The sequence below is a fragment of the Canis lupus genome, chromosome 7 (genome assembly GCF_048164855.1).
Source record: "Canis lupus baileyi chromosome 7, mCanLup2.hap1, whole genome shotgun sequence".
NCBI lineage: Eukaryota > Metazoa > Chordata > Mammalia > Carnivora > Canidae > Canis > Canis lupus.
Genome location: NC_132844.1, coordinates 68,890,096 through 68,914,428, shown reverse-complemented (window position 1 = coordinate 68,914,428; position 24,333 = coordinate 68,890,096). Strand labels below are relative to the sequence as shown.

The following is a 24,333-nucleotide window of genomic DNA, read 5'->3' as shown; positions in this document are numbered from 1 at the left end:
ATAAAAGGGATCCAATTTGGAAAGGAAAAAGTAAAACCTACACTATTTGCCAATAACATGATCTTATATATAAGAAAACCCTGGGCAGCCCCAGTGGCGCAGCAGTTTAGCGCCGCCTGCAGCCCAGGGCGTGATCCTGGAGACCCTGGATCGAGTCCCATGTCAGGCTCTCTGCATGGAGCCTGCTTCTCCCTCTGCCTGTGTCTCTGCCTCTCTCTCTCTCTCTCTGCATCTCTATGAATAAATAAATAAAATCTTAAAAGAAAACCCTAAAGACTCCACACCAAAGTTAGAACTAATAAATCTGGTGAAACTACAGGATACAAACACCATATACAAAAAAAAAAAAAAAAAAAATCAGCTGCATTTCTATACGCTAACAATGAACTATCAGAAAAAGAAATTGTGAAAGAAAAATCCCATTTCCAACTGCATCAAAAAGAATAAAATACCTAGGAATAAATTTAACCAAGGAGGTGAAAGATATGTACGCTAAAAATTGTAAGACATTCATGAAAGAAAGTGAAGACACAATAAATGGACAGTTATTCCATGCTTATGGATGGAAGAATATTGTTAAAATGTTCCATACTACCAAAAGCAATCTACAAATTCAACGCAATTCCTACCAATATTCCAAATGACACTTTTCACAGAATAAGACAATACTCCTAAAATTCACATGAGCCTGAATAGCCAAAGCAATCTTAGGAAGAACAAATCATGTTCCAATTCCAAACTATATTACCAAGCTATACTAATCAAAACAGTATGATATTACCATCAACTGTTGGCAGATACAAAGATCAATAAGACAGAATACAATCTGTTGGCAGATAAAAAATCAATAGGACATTATAGGGAGCCTAGAAATGAACCCTTGTGTTTATGATCAATTAATTTATGACAAAGGAGCCAAAAATCTGTAACAGGAAATGACAGTCTCTTCAATAAATGGTGCTGGAAAAACTTGTACAGCCACATGCAAAAGAATGAAACTGCACCACTACCTTATACACAAAAATCAACTCAAAATGAATTAAAGACTTTAACGTGAGACCTGAAATCAGAAAACTCCTAGAAGAAAGCACAGGCGGTCAGTCCGGCAATGATTTTTTAATTTGACACTACAGCAAAGGCAACAGGCAACCTGGCGGGCTCAGCTGGCAGAGCATGAGACTCTTGATCTTGGGAGTCATGAGTTCAAGCTCTGTATTGGGTGTACAGATTACTTAGAAAAAAAAAAGCAAAAATAAATAAATGTGACTACATCAAACTAAAAAAATGCTCCTGCAGAGCAATGGAAACTATCAACAAAATGAGAAGGGAACCTACCAAATGGAAGAAAATATTTGCAAATTGGATATCTGATAAGGGTAATACCCTAGATATACAAGGAACTCATACAATTCAATAACACAAAAACCAAAAAAAAAGGGGGGGGAAGATAGGATTTAAAAATGGGTAGAAGAGGGTGCCTGGGTGGCTCAGTCAGTTGGGCATCTGCTTTCAGCTTGGATCATGATAATGAGGTCCTGGGATCCAGCCCTGCATCAGGCTCCCTCCTCAACGGGAGTCTGCTTCTCCCTCTCCTCTGCCCAGCTCCCCCACCTTGGCTTGTGCTTGCTCCTTCTCTCTCAGATAAATAATCTAAAAAGAAAAATGGGCAGAAAAATCAAAATGAGATATCACCTCACAACTGTTGGAATGGCTGTTAAATGACAAGACATTAAAAGTGTTGGATGTGGAGAAAAGGGAAACTTTGTGTGCTGCTGTTAAGAATGTAAGTTGATTCAGCCACTATGAAAAGCAGTACAGAAGTTCCTCAAATAGGGATCCCTGGGTGGCGCAGCAGTTTGGCGCCTGCCTTTGGCCCAGGGCGCGATCCTGGAGACCCGGGATCGAATCCCACGTCGGGCTCCCGGTGCATGGAGCCTGCTTCTCCCTCTGCCTATGTCTCTGCCTCTCTCTCTCTCACTGTGTGCCTATCATAAAAAAAAAAAAAAAAAAAAAAAGAAGTTCCTCAAATAATGAAAAATAGAACTACCATATGATCTAGCAATCGCACTTCTAGGTATATATCCCGAGGAAACAAAATCACTACCTCAAAGAGATATCTGCATGCCCACATTCACTACAGCATTATTTACAACAGCCAAGACATGGGAACAACCTAAGTGTTCACCAGATGGATGAATGATTAAAGAAAACATGACACACACACAAAGAGGAATATTATTCAGCCAAAGAAAAGGGAAAGCCTGCCGCTTGCAACGTGGTCAGACCTTAAAGGCATGGTGCTTAGTGAAATAAGTCAAAAACAAATACTCTATGATCTCACATGTGGAACCTAAAAAAAGAAAAACAGAGAACAGATTGGTAGTTGTTGGCAGAGGTGGTTGTGGGAAGGTGAACAAGGTCAAAAGCTACAAACTTTATAATTATAATATATTATAATTATATTATAATATAAATAAGTTCTGGGGATGTAATGTACAGTATGGTGACTACAGTTAACAGTATTTTATTGTATACAGTTATTTTAAAGTTGCTAAGAAAGTAAATTTTAAAAGTTCTCAATATCAGAAAAAAAGATTTGTAATTATGTTACAGCAGAGAAACAAGACAGACATCACCTTAACCAATCAAGGTTAACATCGCCAGTAATAAGATAGACTGGTATCAGGTACCTTTTGGTATGATGCTATGATGCATTGACAAGGACAGAGCACTTCTGTGATATTACCGCCAAAAATGCATGGCCTCAATCTAATCATGAGAAACCATGAGACCCAAATTAAGGAACATCTACGAAATACTTCACTACATATTCTCTATGGGACTCAATTTTCTTCAGCTACCTCAAAACAACGTATCAAAAGACACAGAATCTGTACTGAATAGCATATATGAAAACTAAGCTATCAATTATCTAAGGGTATTTGGAGATTTGTAAATTTAGGAGATTTGTAAAAAGGTAAAATACCACCACTCTTTTCACTAAATACTTGATTAATGAGCACTGGGGGAAGAGGGTAGCAAATGGAGGGCAGTAATTCTTTTTTTTTTTTTTTTTTTTTTTTGAGGGCAGTAATTCTTTAAGATGGTTGGCGGTCATATTTTTTAAAATGTGTACTTTTTGAAACCAGAGAAAGATAAAACAGTAATTACTGTGTTTGCCAATATTACCTTCTTCTGTGATTTAACAATATCATTTACAACAGAGAACATTAAGTAAATGCTTTCATCCATTCAATGGGCACATAGTCATTAAAATGTTTACGCTAAGTTCAGATTAGGAAAAAAATTTGTTTATAATAATGTGAAAAACAGGACGCCTGGGTGGCTCAGTGGTTGAGCATCTGCCTTTGGCTCAGGGAGTGATTCTGGAGTTCTGGGATCGAGTCCCACATCAGACTCCTTGTGAGGGGCCTGCTTCTCCCTCTGCCTATGTCTGCCTTCTCTCTCTGTCTCGAATGAATGAATGAATGAATGAATGAAATCTTTGAAAAAACAGTTTATAAAACTATACTTGTCAATCACTTTTTTTTTTTTTTACCATTTTTGTTAAGAACCGAAAACCATAACGATTAAAGAATTTCCTCCCTATGTTTTAGAAATTATTTGAAGGTATTTAACCTCCCAACAACCATGAACCTGCTATGTATAAAGCACCATCTAGGCACCAAGGAAGATGAACTATGAGCAGGACAGACACATTAGAACTCTGATAACTTACAACCTACTGGGAGCAAAAGAGGGAATGTTTTCCAAATTCACTACTGTGAGCATGAACTTTCTTTATAATGGAAAGAAGACTAATAAAACTGCCTTCAAAAAAATGTCTCTGGCATTCAAAATTTGCCAAAAATATCCATGTTTCTGATAAATTCAGTTTTCTTCCCACAACACATATGTGCTGGCTCTGTGATGCGTGATCAGCTGCAGCCAACGGTGACAATAAGCAATGGATGCTGCTAAAGTCAGTATAGATTATGTTTCTATAATTGTATCACAGCCTCTCAATCCACCTTTGTTTTATTTTGTTTTGAATGCTGGTGCTGGGAGTCAGCTTTAGAAATGTATTTTTATTCAAATTTCTTCCTTTCCACTTATTTAACTCCTTCTTGTAGATCTGTCAGGGAAAAAAAAAACAAAAAACAACAACAACAAAAAAAAACCTGTGTTCTTTTCTACCTTTGTACGCATTTCACCAGAAATAGCACAGTAGTCAGATTTGGATGCCCTTTCGGTTTCAGTTCCCTTATCTCACTGAAGTGGTTGGGTAGGTTCTGCCTAAGGTTGGATAGGTTCTGCCTAAGGTTACTTCCAGGTTTACAAATTTCAAGATTCTATAACCTTAGGTCTTACCTCTCTCCATAACGCCCTTTCAAAGTACACTCACACAGGTCCATTTACTGCATTTAAATACTTTTTAAAGTTTATTCCATTAAATTCCTTCTTTCCCACTTCCTAGGTTTTTGGATCACATGCCATACTGAAGTCTATCTTTGTGCAGCTGTATTAGGCCCTTATGAGCAGGATTTGATTTTTTTTTAAGGTTTGCACAATCTGTATTAATGCAGTAAACTTCTACTCACCCATCAACACCCAGATTTACTCCTTTCCCACTATTTCCAACTTTCCGATTCAGCATTAGTCACCTCGTTCATTAAGCATTCTGTACCAGGTTCTTTTTTTTTTTTTAATTTTTATTTATTTATGATAGTCACACACAGAGAGAGAGAGAGAGAGGCAGAGACACAGGCAGAGGGAGAAGCAGGCTCCATGCACCGGGAGCCCGACGTGGGATTCGATCCCAGGTCTCCAGGATCGCGCCCTGGGCCAAAGGCAGGCGCCAAACCGCTGCGCCACCCAGGGATCCCTGTACCAGGTTCTTTTATAACACTTTTCTCACTACATCATAATTATCTGTTGACCACTGGGATTCCTTCAGTGGTTCCTGTCTTAGTAACAATGGCTAACGATTCTTGAGTACTCAATATGTACCTGGGAAGGGCTATCTTCCCTCATACAAGTTCCACAGAATTTCATAAATTAGGTACCATATATTCCCACTTTACAGCTGAAAAAACGGACTCTTGGTCAATTTCCTACTCCCCTGACCTTATTATTATATAAGCATTATAGCTCCTGAATCAGTCCCCAACCTTGAAACATTCCTGTTTCATTTCCTCTCCAGCTCCTACATGCAAAGCAATAGGGAAATACAGAAAATGTAAGCACTATAAATTCTATCCTCTCTCTTGAAGATGGAATTTAAGTTTCCAGAATTCTAAAACACTTTCCTGGCAGCCTGGGTGGCTCAGCGGTTTAGCGCCGCCTTCAGCCCAGGGCCTGATCCTGGAGACCTGGGATCGAGTCCCACGTCGGGCTCCCTGGAGTCTGCTTCTCCCTCTGCCTGTGTCTCTGTGTCTCTGTGTCTCTGTCTCTCTGTCTCTCTCTCTCTGTGTATCTCATGAATAAATAAATAAATAAATAAATAAATAAATAAATAAATAAATAATCTTAAAAAAAAGAAACGTTGATTTATGAATTGCTTTGAGTTTATCTTGCTAATAAAATATAAATTAAAATATTAAAAAAAATAAAACACTTTCCTGCTTATAGTTTATCCTCTGTAGTGCTCTACACACAAGCAGGCCCACAACTGCCTGTGAGGATACACACCATTCGACCTCCAACATTATAAAACTATCCTTTTGATCCCAACCCCACCAGTCTGCCAGACTTTTTCTTGCCTCTGAAACTCCTATGACCAGACCACTTTCAGTATATACATTTTACTTCTCAGAAAGATGGTGCCACCTAGAAGTTTTCTCAAATTCACATCAATATAACTCAAGCTCTAGGTTTTTTTCTTTTATCCACACTTTAATCTCAGATGAAAATGTACTTCTTTCCTAAAAACCTATCCTAATCAACCCAAATCCATGCTGGATCCCCTTCTACACATACCCATTCCCCTCCTTCCCACCTATCTAAATCCTATCCTTTCCTAAAACCCAAGATTGACTACTTCAGTGTTTTGTCTCCAACACGAAGTCCCTCCAAAGTACAGTCTCTCTACACTTTCTCTAACTGCTCCATGTACTTCAAGTCCTATTTCTTCCATTTTTCAATCTGCCCCCACATAAGACACATAAGAGTTGCTTGTTCAACTGCACTGAAATGGCTAAAGGAAATTAACCAATTTAGAAAAGCATTCTTCCTGGAGACCAGGGAACACATCCCATTTTAAAAATCACCACTGCATCTAGAATAGTACTTTATATAGGTAAGGACTCAATAAACTCTTATAGGAGACTATAATGTGTATTTCAAGAAGCATCCTGCGGTTTTCATAAACTTGCATCATTAAAAAACATTTTTGGGGATAATGGCTGGCTCAGTCGGTGTAGCATGCAACTCTTGATCTAGGGGTCAGGAGTTTAAGCCCCATGTTGGGCGCAGAGATTACTTAAAAATTTTTTAAAAACGGGGATCCCTGGGTGGCTCAGCAGTTTGGCGCCTGACATTGGCTCAGGGCATGATCCTGGAGTCCCAAGATGGAGTCCCACATCGGGCTCCCTGCATGGAGCTTGCTTCTCCCTCTGCCTATGCCTATGCCTATGCCTATGCCTCTGCCTCTCTCTCTCTCTCTCTCTCTCTGTGTGTCTCTCATGAATAAATAAATAAAATCTTAAAAAAAAAAAAATTCGGGACTCCACACATATACATTTCTTCTAGCACAATGCATTAGTGAGGAGGTTACCTTAAAAACTACCCAGGGGGTGCAGTAGACAGGGTTCTTGGACTACAAGCAACAGAAACCAAGACTGGCCATGTGTAGCCAAAGGGGATGTACTGAAAGAAACATCAAAGGCTCAGAGAATTGGAGTGGCAGGGACAGGAAGGCCAGGGTTGGAAGATGGGCCCACATCATGGCATGCCAGGGCTGGAAACAAAAGCCACAGCCTGAAACTAAAACACAAACATCTGGTTAGCATACAGCCGCTGTCTTTCCCCTGCTCTCCCTTTGGCGTCCTCAGGACCCAGACTCAAAGCACCGAGCCACCAACTAATGGAGCCTGAGTCCTGCATCCACACTGGCACACCAGAGAAGGAAGCTAGCACATTGGCCCATTCAGTTCTTGGGATGCTAGGGTGGGCCCTTCCTCCTCTCCAAAGGAGGATTTCTCCAAAAATAAAAGAAGAATGCTCTGAGGAAAGAGGTGCTGACCAGAGACCCTAGAAATAAAAAGCAGTTATCCCTCGCACAGATATGCACCCACTTGCAAAGTCACTCACAGAATGACTCCACAAACATTCTATGCCCTGATTTTCTGCCAGAAAAATCAATCATTTGGTAGACTCTACATCCCTACACCATAGCCCACAAACTGTTCTCCAGAGACTCTAATGTGTATGCCACTGCCTCAGCTGCCCTTGGCCTCTTCTATCCCATCTGACCACAGCAGATCCTCCCCCAGGTCCCTTGACCAGGTCCTATGCCAAGTCCTTCCCAGACATGCACCTTACTAAGCCAAAGAATTCATCTCCCCACTTCTTTCTCCCACAGCACTATATTTCTAGTTTAAAGAATTTTTAAGTTTTATTATAAAATCAAGCTACAGGGATTATTTTAAGTAAAATTCAAGGTGTTAAAATAAATCACTTTTATTTTATGCATTTAAAATATTTTCTTAGGGATGCCTGGGTGGCTCAGCGGTTGAGCGTCTGCCTTTGGCTCAGGTCATGATCCTGGAGTCCCCAGATCGAGTCCCACATCTGGCTCCCTGCGTGGAGCCTGCTTCTCCCTCTGCGTGTGTCTCGGCCTCTCTGTGTCTCTCATGAACAAATAAAATCTAAAAAAAAAAAAAAATTCTTAGACATGCTATAAAGTACGACTTTTTAATGGTACAAAGTATTAATATCATGAAATAAAAAGTAAGTTCAATTCTGAAGGATTTTCCTGGTTCCAGTGGCAGCTCCAAGGTTTCAAACTGGTAGGGTTCTCTCTTGAGCCTCTTGTTTTCAAGTCTTTGAGGATGAGAAGTGTCTTTATTCCTCTCCCAGACACTGGGTGGGTTGGACCCTCTTAATTTCTCTTTCTCCAAGTACAGATCTGGGACAGTGTGAGGGGGAGGCAAGCTGAGGATAAGAGCTTTCTTTATCCAGAGAAAGGCTTCTCTTTCTGTTTTCTCTGTCAGGCTTGGACATTTGCCCAAATCATGGTAGATGCTCCATAAATGATGATCTGAGGAAAGGGGAAGGAAAGATGGTGGACCACTTAACAGTGCCAAGCTCTTACAAACAGGGCCCACCATCACCAAGTACTCTGCCCTGTCTGGCACCCCTCCTAACACTATAATTGTCATAAAAGATGAAAACAGAGAATGACTGAAGTCCTCTAAGGCCTTCTAGTTCAAATATCACACTGTACTGCAACTGCTGGCTTAGTTATGTATCTCCACCACAGATCGTAAGCAACGTGAAAGCAGGGGCTGTGTTCACCTCATTCACTGTAATGCAGCACAGAACCCACAGCTCAAGAGATACAAACTGATTTAATTAACAAACAAATTCCCATAACTTTCTTCCTACCACAATTCGCTATAAGCCCAGGTTGCTATAAAGTTAGAAATTGCCTTTTCCTTAGCTTTATATTTACATAGCTGACACCGAATGTTAACTTGTGCCAGGCACTGGACTAAATGTTCTATATATTAAGTGATTTCACTTGTCCTCCAACAACAATAAAATAGAGAGGTACTATTATTGTTAAAAGTGAGAAAATGAGGCAAAGAGATGTAAAGTAATTTGCTCAAGATCACCAGACAAGTGAGTGTGACAGCCAGGGATCCAATTCAGGTATGTCTGACTCTAGGGCCTAAGCTCTTCAACACTACAGACATGGAGACTCAAACGCCATTTTATGGGACCTGGGCAGGGTGCACAAGAGTGTGAAATCAGTCGGAATCTCTGACACTGACTAGTCTAAAGAGGTAGGAATATTTCCATCTCCACAAAGAAATATGCACTCTCCCCATTTTTCTTGAAATTTACATGGGTACAAGAAATCTTTGACCTTACTCTTAACTCTACCTTGAGAAGGCGGTAACACCTCAGCCACCCCAATAAATGTTAGCGGTCACTGGGCCTCTCTATCTAGGGGACCACAGGGAATGGTAAGGACTGTGGCCCACTGAAGAGGGGTGGGCAGTCAGTCCATAAGGGTGGCCACCAATCAGCTCTGGCTGCAGTCCTCACATAGGGAAGCTGGTGTAATGAGGCCAGATCCTCTGGTTTTTCAAGAAAAAAACTAAAGACCAGATTCCTTATTCAAAAATTTTCAAATTAAAATGTTGGCAACTAATTTTTTTTAAATTGCTTTTTATCATCTTTCATCCCACACACAGCCATGAGCCATCAGTATGTGGTCCTCACACAAAACTTCAAGGCAAACAGGGTTCCAAAGGCCTCTGACTTTCCATGAGGTCACCCACCTGGCCCAAAGTCCTCCATCTAGAATACAGTTTTGTCAGCTACCCAAATCTAACCAAGACATCTAGGTGTGGCCCTACAAACTCCCTAAAACGATTCCGACACTCCAGTTCATTTTCACAGACTCCTCCAAATACTCATAAACACTCCTCTCCATCGCCTCTTTAATTAGCTTGCATTTTACATTCTACACTGTATCCTGCCAACAGCTCACAGCTCCTCAGGAGCTCACATCCTATTCCATACATCTTAACCTCCTCAGTTCGGAGTATTCTTTAGAGACACACTACTTCTGTAATTTTTTTAAAAAATTCCTTTTTGAAAAAAAAAAATCACTCTAGTATCTGGCAGAAGGATGACCCCAAGCTATGTCCTTATTAAATAGTTGTTGAACCTTTGAAAACACCATAGAAGTATAATTAATAATTAATCCAGAAACTCTCTGGATTATTTTTTCTGACTCATTCTACCAATAAAATCTAAAAGTTTCATCTCATTATTATTAAAAGCAGTCTACCTAAACTGCAAAACCTCCCGGGAAAAAAATCAGCACTGCAGTGAGAGGTGCAAAAGCCCTGAGTCAGGGCTCAGCACATTTAGTAAGCGCTAATTTACTAAATTGTTTTAAGTCTAACAACCAAGTTATTCCAAGAGGAAGAAAATGAAACATTAAGTAATTAAAATTCCAATTATTCAAAACATTAATTCAAGCTACTCACATTTACAAAGTGTTTTATAAAAGCAGGTATTTTGCCTCAAGAAGTTCACTAGAATTCCTGAATATTCGAAGAAAAATCATTATCCTTTCATTACTCTTTCTTTTTTTTTTTAAAGTTATCTCTACACCTAATGGGGGGCTTAAGCTCACGACCCCAAGATCAGGAGTAGAATGTTCTACTGCTGAGCCAGCCAGGTGCCCCTTCAGGCAGTTCTTTAAAAGGATTTTACTGTGGGGTGCCTGAGTAGCTCAGTGATTGAGCCTCTGCCTTCAGCTCAGGGCATGGTCCCAGAGTCCTAGGATCAAGTCCCACATCAAGCTCCTTGTGGGGAGTCTGCATCTCCCTCTGCCTGTGTCTCTGCCTATATGTCTCTCATGAATAAATAAATAAAATCTTTTAAAAATAAAATTTTAAAAAAAGGACTTTACTGTTCTATGAACAACGAGAACTAAGTGTACACAAAGAAAGTCTATTTAAGGGACCATTTCTTTTTAATGTATATAATAGTCTTGTCTTCTGTACAGATTTGTTTCCGCTTGCTTTAGATTTAAGTTTTTGTTATTTTGTAATAATTTTCTTTTTAAAAAAAAAAAAGATTTTCTTTTTTCATAAGAGACAGAGAGAGAGAGGGAGAGAGAGAGACATAGGTGGAGAGAGAAGGAGGCTTCCCGTGGGGAGCTCGATGGGGCACTCGATCTCAGCACTCCAGGATCACGACCTGAGCTGAAGGCAGATGCTCAACCACTGAGCCACCCAGGCGTCCCTTATAATAATTTTCTTTACGTGGAGCTGAAATTCACCTGCTTTATCTCCTTTTGGAAATGCTCACAAAACACACAGACGTAAGATAATGTTTTATGCTACTCAAGTTATTAATTTCCCGTTTTGAAAAAGAATTAAAAACTGTCCTAAACTGCCTAGGAATTTTTAAAAGTATATTTGGATAAAGCACACAAAAGATATGATCTTACCTGCCTCAGATATGTAACCAGATTTGCACACAGCCCACTTCTGGTTAACTGCACTAAGAAAGCAGCAGGCAGCAGCACACACAACATGCATGATAAAATGTCGAGAAGCAGAAACAAACAACCCACTCATGTTTGCTTTGCAAATACTTTTCGTGCTCACATTGGAATATGGTTGTATCATTCTAGTAATTCTTTTCTATTTCATAAATAAGGAGGTTGCACTGTGATGATCTTCTTCAATCAAGTTTCCCATACCCAGCTCTGGGATGGCATTTTGGGGGACTGATGCAAGGGGATAGAAAAGAAGGTTAAGGCACAGGCTGGGAGAAGGAAAAATCTTCGTTTTCTTCCTTCTTGAGAGCCTCCATCACTACTCACAAAGCATACATCACTTTTGATACTTCTGGTCATGGAATGTGTGGGGTTCCCTCTACACCAAACAGGTCTCTGCAAAACCAGCTGGGTGTCCTACAATTTTACTCCATCCTGACGCTATCTCTGGATGCCATCATCTCTCTACTCAGAGACAGAGTCAGATCACACAGGTTAAGAGCTCAGTCCCACAAGTCCACCACCACCCTTCCCAATGCCAGTCCCAAGCCCCCATTACTACCAATGCTTCTGACCAATTGGCTACAAATGAGAGGTTCCAACAGCCCCCTCTGTGGGCTCAATGAATTTGCCAGTGGCTTACAAAACTGAAAGAAACAATTCATGTTTGCCAATTTATTAAATAATATGATAAAGGATACAGATGAACAGCCAGATCAAGAGCTACATAGGGCAAGGAACTTCTGGCTCCATGGAGGTGAAGTGTGTCATCCTCCCAGTGTGAATGTGTTCACCAACTTGGAAATTCTCCAAACCCTGTACTATTGGGATTTTTATGGAGGATTCATCATGTAGGCATGATGGGTCATTAACTCCATTTTCAGCCCTTCTCCCTTCTCAAGGCAATGAGGGGCAGGGCTCAAAATTCCAAGCTGCTAATCATGGCTTGGTCTTTCTAGTGACTGGCCTTCATCCCGGAGCCATCCAGGAACCCACCCAGAGTTGCCTCACTGGAACAAAAGACACTCCTATCATCCAGGAAATTACATCAGGAGCCCTGTGTCAGGAATAGAGGTCAAAGACCAATATTAGAACAAGAGATGCTCTCGTGTTCTTATCACTTCCGACATAGTGAGAATATTAGGAGCTCTGTGCCAGGAACCAGGGGCAGAGACCAATACATGCCTTCTATTACCTCAAGTCTCTCAGGAAGAGCTGAAAAGTCACCATTCCACTCAGAATTCTACCTCCTACTCATTCCACAGCTGGGACAAAAGCATATGGCTAAAAGTGAACTGTTTCCTACTACTACCAGGAAGGTACTTTGGCTTGAAAGGTCGACTCTGCGTAGTGTAAACAGCGAGAGTTTAGAAATCAGCAAGCCCAGTTTGACCCAGACAACTGCTAAGCTGCTTTTCAGGGGCTTGAAGGCCAGTTAGACAAGCAGCTTCCACATCATAGCACTTTCCTGATACACACAGCCCACTGCCAACACTGATTCTAATGCACACATGCAGACCACTCCATTCCTAGCAGTTCCGCATTCCAGAAGGATCCCCAGCACTTAAGGTAACCAAACTTCAATAAAATTAGGTAAGTGCTCAAAAACTATACTGCTTAAATGGCCTGGGTTCAAACACATTTCTAGGGATGCCTGGATGTCTCAGCAGTTGAGCATCTGCCTTCAGCTCAGGGCGGGATCCGGGATCAAGTCCTGCATCAAGCTCCTTGTGGGGAGCCTGCTTCTCCCTCTGCGTATGTTTCTGCTTGTCTCTCTTTCTCTCTCTCTCTCATGAATAAATAAATAAAATCTTTTTAAAAAAAAAAACATATTTCTAATAAAGATGTTAGTTAAAAATTTGCCATTAAAAAAATATATATTTCTAGGAAAAACTGGCAAAAACCTCTATTAAACAAAAATACCCCCCATTCTTTCACTTGTAATGCCCTGCAGTATATCTTTTATAAGCTAACAACTACCTGAATCTTTTGTTCCATATCCTTTGTACCATTTGAATTTTGTACTGTGTGCATATACTACCTATTCAAAGTAGCCTTTCTGACTAACTACCCTAATAAAGTGTAAAGAAACTTTAGGGATTTGTCTTTGGGTCCTTTCAGATTTATTTCTTTAAAATATTACAGAACAAGGGATCCCTGGGTGGCGCAGTGGTTTAGCGCCTGCCTTTGGCCCAGGGCGCGATCCTGGAGACCCGGGATCGAATCCCACGTCGGGCTCCCGGTGCATGGAGCCTGCTTCTCCCTCTGCCTATGTCTCTGCCTCTCTCCGTCTCTCTCTATCATAAATAAATAAAAATTAAAAAAATAAAATAAAATAAAATAAAATAAAATAAAATATTACAGAACAATACTTTTATCTCCACTTGTACATTTCTTAAGCACAAGTTTTTTTCTAATCAACTCTTACTGTTCTATTACCATCCTGTCACCATCACTTCTATTCCTCACATACAAGGGAAAGAAGGTGGTTTCATGGATATTACTAGTTTGTTTGCTGGGTTGCTGTAGGTGGCAGAGTAAAGGAGAACCAGGAAAACTAGAAGAGTAACAAACCTCCACAGGAAATGGTAGCCTCCCACCTCTGCAACATCTCCCACCACTCTCCTCCACTTGGCCTTCAGCCACTCTGGCCAGCTTCCTGCTTTTCCTCCTTGCCAAATTCATTGCCATTAGGGGTCTCTTCCTTCTGCCTTGCTTTTCAGAGACTACTGGACCCCAATTTGCCAACACCCCCACCCCCAGTCTCAGTCCCATCACATATTTGTTTCCTGCCCAGTATCACCACTGCCTAAAATCAAGTTCACTAATATTTTTGCTCATTTACCATCTCCCTGCATCTGATATCAGAAGCTTCACAAGAGCAAGAGCTTCCATCCTGTCTTGTTCACCACTGCATTCCAAAAACAGCAACTGGCCTAGAAGCAGGTACTCGATAAAAGTTTGTACAACCAAAAAAAAAAAAAAAAAAAGTTTGTACAACCAATGAATAAATGAATGAATGACTATAAGAATGAACATTTTTCAGAGCACCTGGGTATCTCAATCAGTTAAGCATCCAACTCTTGATTTTGGCTCAGGTCATGGTCTCAGGGTCATGGGGTCTAGCCCCACATGGAGCCTGCTTAAGATTCTCTCTCCCTCTGCCCCTACCATTGTTTGTACATGTGCACACGTGCTCTCTCTCACAATAAATAAAACCTTTAAAAAATGAAGGGTTTTCCTCACTCAAAGGCTTAGTAAGCTAGGAAGCAAGGATTTCAAGAAGACTGGGAAAAACTGTTGACATCCTTGAGCTTCCATGTTATTTTAGGACAGAAATTCTCAAACTAGATTCAAGAAGTTTTCTTGGGTATTTGGAAGGTGTTACTCAGCAAGTTGACTTTGTTTTTTTTTCTGTTTTTTTGTTTTTTTTTTTTTAGCAAGTTGACTTTGGATGCATATGTTTTATTACTAAATTTTAAGTTTGGGGACTTTTTTTCTAAATTCAATTACTTATTCTTCTTTTATTTATATATTATCTTCTTCGCCTATGATGGATCCTTTGTTCCATTTCATACATTAACCACCGTAAATCAAATGCTTCAAGACTCCATACTCACAAACTTGACATCGTGTCTCTTTCACTTTGACCTAGATAAAGAATAAAATAATGACAACAGAAAACATTTTTATGACCATCCTTATCAACCTTCATTTGCAAATTGATTACTACTAACTAAACTTTGGAATCCAGATTTGATATACATTGTTGGTTGGCTACAACCACTATGGACAAGTCATTAAAATAGTATCTACTACTTGATGGTAGTTTGTTGATGTATTTTCTTATCTACTAGTAAAAGGCTATCAGCAAAATGAAAATCCTTTTTCCTCAGGTATTGCATCACTAACGGTTAAGGATCAGTACATTTTATCAACTACCCAACACAAATCCTGCAAGATGGCACAGACTCACAAGTTCAACATGTAAAAGAAATCCTAAGTGTCCTATTATGAAAAAGGATCCACTGAGACTCAAAAGATTTACAACCGAATACACATACACTCCCACTGGGCTGATACTCAACATTATTATCAAACACCCTGTCACTAAGACACTGGAAATAAGAGCTAGAAGACTTCCCTGAAACCCATTACTGGTAGGCACTAGCATTCAGTGTATTGGGGGTATTTTCAATTCCTCTACTAGCTGTAAAGATCCCACAACCCTGAGATCATGCCCTGAGCTCAAGGTAGATGCTCAACCAATGAGCCATCCAGGTATCCCTAGACTATAAACTTCTTCAGGGACAATGTGTTCATTCATTCATTCACATAGTCAAGAAATAATATTAAGCATATACTATGTTCTCATCACCAAGGATACAGGAGTGCATAAGAGACAAAAATCTCTATCCTCATAAACTAACTTGTATTCTAGTGAGAGAAAACAATACAACTAACAAATGGGAATATAACATGTCTTCATGATATGTGCTGCCCAGAAAGAAAAAAGCCTAGGAGATACAGTGACAATGGACTGGTATTATTTTCTATAACATGATCATTAAAGACTTGTGGAGGTGAAAACCAAGCAAAGAAAAGGGACCGATAATATGACAGAGAAACAGCACAGTGGCCAATGTGGTTGCAAGAAAGGGATAAGTAAGAGGGAGAGTAATAAGAGATGAGGTCAGAGACATGGCAGGGGACCCAAACATCCAGAACCTTAGAGGTCATGATTAAGGGATCCCTGGGTGGCGCAGCGGTTTAGCGCCTGCCTTTGGCCCAGGGCGTGATCCTGGAGACCCGGGATCGAATCCCACGTCAGGCTCCCAGTGCATGGAGCCTGCTTCTCCCTCTGCCTATGTCTCTGCCTCTCTCTCTCTCTCTCTCTCTGTGACTATCATAAATAAATAAATAAATAAATAAATAAATAAATAAATAAATAAATAAATAAGTAGGTCATGATTAAGACACTGGATTCACTGAGAATACCACTGGGGCAGAGAAGTGACATGATCTGACATCTATGTTGGAAGAATCACTACAGCAGCTATGGTAGACAAGACTAGAAGAGTGAGAGCAGAAGCAGGAAAACCAGTTAAGAAGATTCAGCTGTAGTCCAGGCAAGAGGCAATAATGGGTTAGGCTAGAATAGCACAGTGGAGGTGGAAGAGAGAAGGTTAGGCAGGATCTGCTGTAAGATTAGATGTAGTTTAGGAGAAAGGGAGAAGTCAAGGATGGCTCCAAGGTTTCTAACCTGGAGCATGGATATTTCCTTTACTGAAAGAGGCACAACTAATTAGGATAAGCAGGTTTCTGTTGCTGTTTGGTTTTTGGTGGATGGAATCAAGAATTCAGTTTGGGTATTCTAAGTTTGAGATGCCGAGAAGATATCCAAATGGAAACACCAAATAGCTTGCAGGATAGTCAAGCCTTGATTTCAAGAGAGAAATTAGGGCTAAAAATACAGTTGAAAGTTATCAGTATAAATACAGTAGTTAAAGATGGGACTGGATGAGATCACCTACTGTATGAGCATGTGTAGGAAGTATGGGGAGTGGAACCGGTTCAAAGATTGTGTCCTTGTGCACTACAATAAAAGAATTCGGGAAAATGAGAAGGAATACACTAAGAAGGAATAACCAATAAGAAGGGGAAGAACTAGAAAGATGTCCTAGAAGCAAGGTAAAGAAAGTATTTCAAGAAGAAAGTAATGATGAGGCAGCAAGGATTCAGAACTGGCCACTGGTTTTGTTAACTTGTTATCTTGAAGACTGATTCCAGCATAATCATAAAAAAGAGTGCCTGACTGGAATGAGTTCAAGAGAAATGGGAAGTCGGAAAGTGGAGACAAGGAATACAGAAAAGTTTTGCTGGGAACTGGAAGAAAGAAATGGGATGGCAGCTGGAGGGAACATGGGGTAAGGGAGCATTTCTTTTAAGATGGAAAATACTTTACCCTGCTCAGCTGGGAATGATAAAGTAGAGAAGGATTTGGTAATGAAGCAGGAAAGACAGGACACCCATAGGACACCCACCCCTGCTGGGCTGGCAGGAGGGGATGGGCACAAATACATAGCAGATAGAAAAGCTGACTTTATGAGGGACCATAGACTTATTTACCAGTGTAAAGATACACTGCAGGATCTTGCACAGAGACTAGTCCACAATAGGGCCCTCAAAAAATGAGTAAACTAATGTATTCTTGAACAAGGGCCCTTCCTTTTTGGACTAGGCTATGAAGAAAATGAGAGATTGCTTCATACAAAGTAGATATGCAACCCGATATTTACTGAGAAATGAGAATCACTCAGGAGCAAAAAAGGTTAAGGCAAAGAATAGAAAAGAAGAATGGAGATTGCAGTATGATTTCAGACCAGAATTCACATCTCAGGAAGCGAAATAGAAAAGGAGGTAATGGGAAAAATGTTTAACTGACTAACCAGTATTACTACGTAAGCACGAGAGAGCACACACACAAGAAGCCACCAGGAAAAGAATGAGAGAAATGAGCATCAGTAATGTCCAATCAGATGACTGGATCAATGCACTCATCATGATCTTAGAACAATGTAATACTGGACAATGACCAGAGATATGTTACAAAAAGACTCTCCAACCAGCCTGGGATCTACTGAAAGCTCTTTGTCATGGTTATTGCCTCTGGGATTGCTGCCTGTGCTTTACTCTCCTCTCTAGAGCCCAGGAGAAGGTGTGGTCTGCCATGACGTCCACCTGCTCCTCTGGGACATTCTTACTAACAAACACTCAGGCCACCAGAGTCCCTGCCCACTGAGGATCTTCAATGTCAGTCATCTCCCCACCCACCCTCGTGAGTTCAGAGAAAGTGCGAAGCAGCAGTCCCTTGCCAAGAGATGGAAAAGCTCAACCAACAAACCTAAGACCCTTAAGGACAGTTTTGACCTTTCTATTATTTTTTATTTTTTAAAGATGTATTTATTTATTCATGAGACACATAGAGAAAGAGGCAGAGACATAGAAAGACAGAGAAGCAGGCTCCTCACAGAGAGCCCAGTGTCCCAGACCCAGAATCACGCCCTGAGCCTAAGGCAGATGCTCAACAGCTGAGCTACCCTGGCATATCTATCCTTTCCTTTTAAAAGCAGTTTTAATACACAGAGAAATCTAAGATGATCCTATCAATACTCGTGTTTTACCTTGAGTAAAAATAGACCCTTAGGCGCAGCTTTAACTTTCCCAAGCACTGTGACATCATCTGGTGTCCAGACTGTGTCACTGGCCTTTCTAGGAGGGTATTTCACACTGCTAGATATTTCAACTGTCTAAAATGCCTGTTCCACTCCCCCACTCCACTCTGGGGAGGGTACAAGAACACAAGCAAGCCCACCTCTAGTGTCCCTCACTTCCTGTCATCACAGAGCCTCAAAAAAAGAGGGATAAGGGAAAAATCTCAACCGGAAGTGCTTTCAGAGAACCAAAGACAAACAATATGACAAAGTTGATTGTTATTGTCACCCAGTCCAGAAGAATAAAATCTTACTCAAGAAGCCAGTTTCAGTCTTGTATACTGCTTATGATAAAACATTAACTGGGAAGATAAGGCAGACTAAAAATACAAATGTATACTTACTTGCTAATCTTTGTAGGTCTAAGATCTTGTCTTGAATCTATCATTGGGCGGCTGAGTTGTCTTTCATATACCACACCCATCATGCATGACCTGTTTTCCAGTTCAGGTTTTTAGGGTTTTTTTTTTTTTGTTTTGTTTGTTTTTTAAGATTTATTCATGTATTTGAGAGAGAGAGAGCAAGAGCGTGCTCATGCACACATGCAGGGGATAGGGGGAACATGGGGGGAGGGGGGCAAATCTCCAGCAGACACCCTGCTGAGCCAGACACGGGGTTTGATCCCACAACCCTGAGATGACCTGAGCCAAAACCAAGAATCAAACGCTTAACTGAATGAACCACCCAGGTGCCCTCTCTGGTCCAGGTTTCTATAAAGAAAAACGAAAACCTGAAAACATTCATGAAGTGATCTATGTGCAGAGTCCTTTTAGACTTTTAAGACTCTTCTCCATCCTTCGCAGTTTGCTTATCCATATAATTGAGCAGTAATTTCTTTTAATGACTTGAAATTATTGAGTCATTCCAAAGAATTTAGAATACTCACAAAACCATTATTTTTGAACTCAAATCTCACATGCTTATATCATATTTAATTACACTACATAATTACAATAACAAGTAAGATGAACATACACAAATACAGGAATAAATACAACTGACTCTATGTAAGCACAGGACTGATTGGGTTGGGGGTGTATATGAGACCCAGTGGCTCACAGAATAACAAGGGTATTCAGTATACCAAGCTGGTTTAAATGGAGATTGGGTAAGAGACTGTCTACTGTGTATCAGTAGGTTCAAAGTACAGTAATAAATATGTTATCATGAATGCCCTAAACCTAAAGGTTTTAATTTATCAAAATGTTGATAACAATTAGTAAAACTTTGAAGTGGGGGGAGTTTCCTGCTATTGATTCTTGTTTACTCACAGGAAAAGCAGTCCAAGGTCTGACGGAAAGGAATACACTCTGTTCATGCTGTTGGGCCTGTTCTTCTGTTGCCCCCTCTAGACTCTAAACTCCCTATATGTAACAGTATCTCAATAAACTTGCTCTGTAAACTTGCCAACTTGCCAAATATGTTCACACATCCTAACCTGGATCAGTGTTTCAACTGTCACTGCTGGCATATAAAATCTTCTGGGGCTGAAAAAACAGAATGTTCGAAGGTTTGATTCCAATATTTTCTATCTCTTTCTCTTTACATTGTATGTATGTTTCCTGACACTGGTTAGTTAAGTTTATTAACCAGGGTCTCTTTATTCTTACATTACTATTGTATTCATGCTAACAGTATTCTGTAAGCTATTCTATCTTGATTAAAGCCATTGCTTCCCATTAAAAAATAAAATTGGGTTGAATGTCCTATTGAATTTGAATTTCACATTCCCACAATGTGTGGCAGTTAATACTTCCAGTTTCTGGCACTTCTATTGAGAACATAAAAGTTCTCCCGGAACTAACAAATTACTTCCCTTCTAACACAATTATGTAATCTGAGAGCTGAACGGCACCCTAGAGATTATTTTGTGGTCCAAAATCCCTCCCAATTAAGGGATCCCATCAAAAAGTACTCAACTTTTTTGGGCAGGAAGGGATATTTATCTTTAAATCTCACATTATAGAATGCTGCACCCATAGTAGGCTCTTAACACATACTTGTTTAATTGAACTGAACAAGTCTAAAATGGGTGCATTTCATTAATTTTCTTGTCCTTTCTGGGCTTTAGCTGTAACATCCACCGAATCTGTAATTAAAAATTTGCATGAGGGATCCCTGGGTGGCGCAGCGGTTTGGCACCTGCCTCTGGCCCAGGGCGTGATCCTGGAGACCCGGGATCGAATCCCATGTCGGGCTCCCAGTGCATGGAGCCTGCCTCTCCCTCTGCCTATGTCTCTGCCTCTCTCTCTGTCTGTGTGTGACTATCATAAAAAATAAAAAAATAAAAAAATAAAATTCAGATTATTTTTTAAAAATTTGCATGAAACAAATAAATAATAAATAAAAATAAATTTAAAAATTTGCATGAATCTTCTGCTCATTAACCAATGATCAAAAAGAAATTCAAGAGAGAAAACTCCACAATCAGCCAAATGTCTTAACATTAAGTCTGTTAATGTTAGTAAATAACAAAACTAAGAAAAAATAGAAAATCAAGTCTTAGTTTGCTTATGATCTATGAAGTTTCCAATTTATCCAAAATACTCACATGTTCTCAATTTCAGTATGATTTTTTTAAACAAATAGTCTTGCATCATTCATACAACTAAATTATACACCCTTCTACTTATAATTGGGGTGCTCACAGACTTAACCACAGTACTGTAGTAAGACATGTTATTATGCTAATTAATTTTCCCTCCAGTTAAAACAGACTGTGATCCCATCTGATTTCCTGTAATATGATATGATAATGAAAAGAACAAAGCCTCTGGAGCAGTAAACACCACCAAAAATTTTACTTTACTCAAGTATATATTCCAAAACTGCATCATTCACAGCATGGCCCTGCTTAGTACCCCATTACAATGCATCTGTTTTGGGGACTTTTAAAATATATGATAAAACACGAAGTATACATTTCCAAATTCCCTCTCCTTCTGTTTTGCTGAAAGGGAACACACACACACATAGTCCCTCAACAGCACAATTACTGCTTGACTAATTTTTTTCAGGCAATAATTTAAAGTCCCACTTCCTCCTAAACATCTCTGGACAGCAACTCTTGGCAATCCATCTGTCTCTTTCATCACAGCTTCTTTTCATAACTAACGGGTCAAGTTCCTTTCCCCCCATTTCAACACGATGCACTGTACTTGCAGCCCTGCCACTATAGCCCGCTGCTGAATGCCAGAATATAGCATATTGAATTTCACTGTCCTTCATTGTTTCCAGTTTAACTGCCATTTTACCACCATGCACAGGAGAGAAACGCTTTCCCACAGGCATCTTATGAATTTCCAAAGCAGCTACTCTTTGTGGATTTACAAAAACGTTTGCCTTCTCTAAATTCCCTTTATCACCACAAAAACGGCTCTGGCAAGCTGAGATTTTCTTTTCTTTCTTTCTTTTTTTTTTTTTTTCTTTTAGGTACTCCATGCAAAAAAGAAACTGATTCTAAGCATGTCCATTTTGCTAGCAAATTCAATCCTTAAGAGTTTCCGATAGGGCAATGTCAGGGCACAGATCTTAAACGTGGCTTTTGGGCTTCCCAATTAAAATGAAGTATTTTCAGGTCATAAAGATTCTCTTATCGAACGTCCTTTCTTCTCAGCTACACCAGAAAGGCTACCCAGCGCATTGTAAAATAAACAAACAACTGGCTCTGGCGTCTGTACAACGCCCTAAATCTCCCCAACCACCCCCATGGGCTCACAGACACACGTAACCCCTCGGCCACCCCCAAACCTGCTCCGGTAGTGGACTATTTCTCTGGCACAAAGGGCCGGCCTGCGCCTCGTGCACGGCGGCCTCTGCACACATGTGCGGGCTGACAAGTGCGGGGCCGCCCTTCCTGGAGCCGACGCCGGAGGCCCGGCCCCGAGGCCACACGCTGTCCCGCACCCACCGCCTTCTCCCGGCGGCCCCCGGCCCCGTGACAGGCGGTCGGCTCCCACGCTCCCCCGGCCTGACCCGTGCTCAGGCCGCGCGGGGCCACGCTCGGACCCGCTGCCCCTCCGCCCACCGTCCGTCCTCTTTCCTCCCTCCTCCGCTCCGGCTCAAGGAATTCCGGCGGCACTTCCTTCGGGCCGGGAGGGGCAGTCCTGCCCGGGGCCCGGCACACCCCCGGCCCGCGGCCGCGCCCCCCGCACCTCGGCCGGCTCCGGCGACCCCCGGCCCGCCCGGCCGGAGCCTCACCTCCTCCTCGCTCTCGCTGCGGAAACACAGGCACGCGGCCCGCTTCTTGTAGCCGTCGCCGTCATAGGTGCGGGTCTGGTTCGACTTGAGCTTCATCATCCTCCGGGCCCGGGTGGGGGTGCGGTGCGGGTCGCGGGAGTCGAGGGTGGGGAGCCCGCTCCGGACGGCGGCGCGCGCGCGCGTCCCCGGCTCGGCCGAGGGAAGCAGGGAGGGGGAGCCGCTTCTCCGCTACACGGCTCGGCCGCTGGCCCGCCACGGCTGCCTCATTCCCCCCGGCCCAGGCCCCGCGCCGCCGCCGCCGTCACGGCTGCCGTCGCTGCTGCCGCCACGGCCGCCGCCCCCTCTGCCGCCGCCACCCCCGACGACGACCGCGCCGCCATCTTGGGCGCGCTGCGTCAGCGGCGTAAGGCCGCGCGGGCCTGCGGGACGGCCGCGCGCTCGCAGCGCAGGCGGCGTCCGGGAATCGCACCCTCCCAGTCCGCGCGGCGTAAACGAGCGTCTGGAATGAAAGGGCCGTGCGAACGGAGGCGGCCGCCACGCCGGGAGCGGAGGGGTGGGGAAGGCGGGGCGCGCGCGGAGGAAGTCGGGGGAGGGCGGGGTGCGGGCGCGGGGTCGCCCGGGGCCGCCGAGAGGTGCCTCTCTAGCCTCGGGGTCGCGGAGGGGGAAGCGGGGACTTGCCCAAGGTCGGGCCGCCCGCCTTGGCCTTGCCGGTTCTCTGGGAGCGGGGAAGGGGAAGGTTTGGAGGAAAAAGCCGGATGCGGTTAAACGCTGTGGAGCGTCCACGGGATTTACCCAGGATCGGGCACTGCGCGGCCCCGGGCGAGAGGAGGCTGGAGGGAGGGGCGTTGTGCACAGAGCCTGGACCTCCAGAGCGCTGGGAGTCCTGAGCACCGGGGCACCAACGTATTCATCCCGCAGCCCTTGACGGGTGCAAAGACAGATGCTTCCTGTTAAGGTAAACAGGAGGGCCAGACAAGGAAGATACATGTGTATGTGCTCTACACACATAATGCAAATTGTAAAACATCCTTATTTCTGGCACTAAACGAGGACTTTATAGTGTGGACGTCAGATTCTCCAGAGAAAATATATAGCAAGACACAGGAGCAAGGGAAAATGAAATATAACCTGTGAATATTCCCAGCAGCCCAGACCAAACATAATACCATGCCCATTCCTTGAACGTGGTGTAAAACCTGTGCGGGATTTGTCTGTGAGTTGCTTATTGCCCTTCTTTAATTTGCTTGTATTTAGCACATAAAAAAATCAGGTTTTGAAACCAAGCCTTTGTTGGAATCTCGGTTACATGTTTTATTTGCTTCTATTTTTTGTCTGGCAATTAGTCACTTAATACATTGCAAATAATATCAATGGCATTTCACCTAATCCTAGCCACATAAAATGTGGAATTTCAGTTAATTTGGGTCAATCTTCATGCAATAGAATTCCCAAAATCTTGGTCATTTTGGTTGCTTTTCTAATTTTCTCTTCTGCCATTAGGTCTCTAAAAGGAAAGAAAAAAAAAAGTTCTGGCTGTAGAAATCCTGTAACATGATCATTGTCAAAATTTTGAAAAATACAGAGGGCATAAAAAACTAAATCATGTATCTT

General features: G+C 42.0%; 1 protein-coding gene across 2 annotated transcripts in view; it reads right to left on the bottom strand.

Annotated features, from left to right (window-relative positions):
* Positions 1–23,117, bottom strand: part of NUDT3 (nudix hydrolase 3) — a 127,568-nt gene extending 104,451 nt beyond the window's left edge. Inside the window, exon 1 of one of the 2 annotated variants that reach the window (XM_072833385.1) lies at positions 22,723–23,117. In XM_072833385.1, the coding sequence (XP_072689486.1) occupies positions 22,723–22,821 (99 nt within the window). In that variant the 5' untranslated portion in view covers positions 22,822–23,117. Of the gene's footprint in view, positions 1–22,272; positions 22,363–22,722 lie in introns of those variants that run through there. The other variant, XM_072833386.1, reaches the window with a different exon arrangement.
* Positions 23,118–24,333: the final 1,216 nt, after the last annotated feature.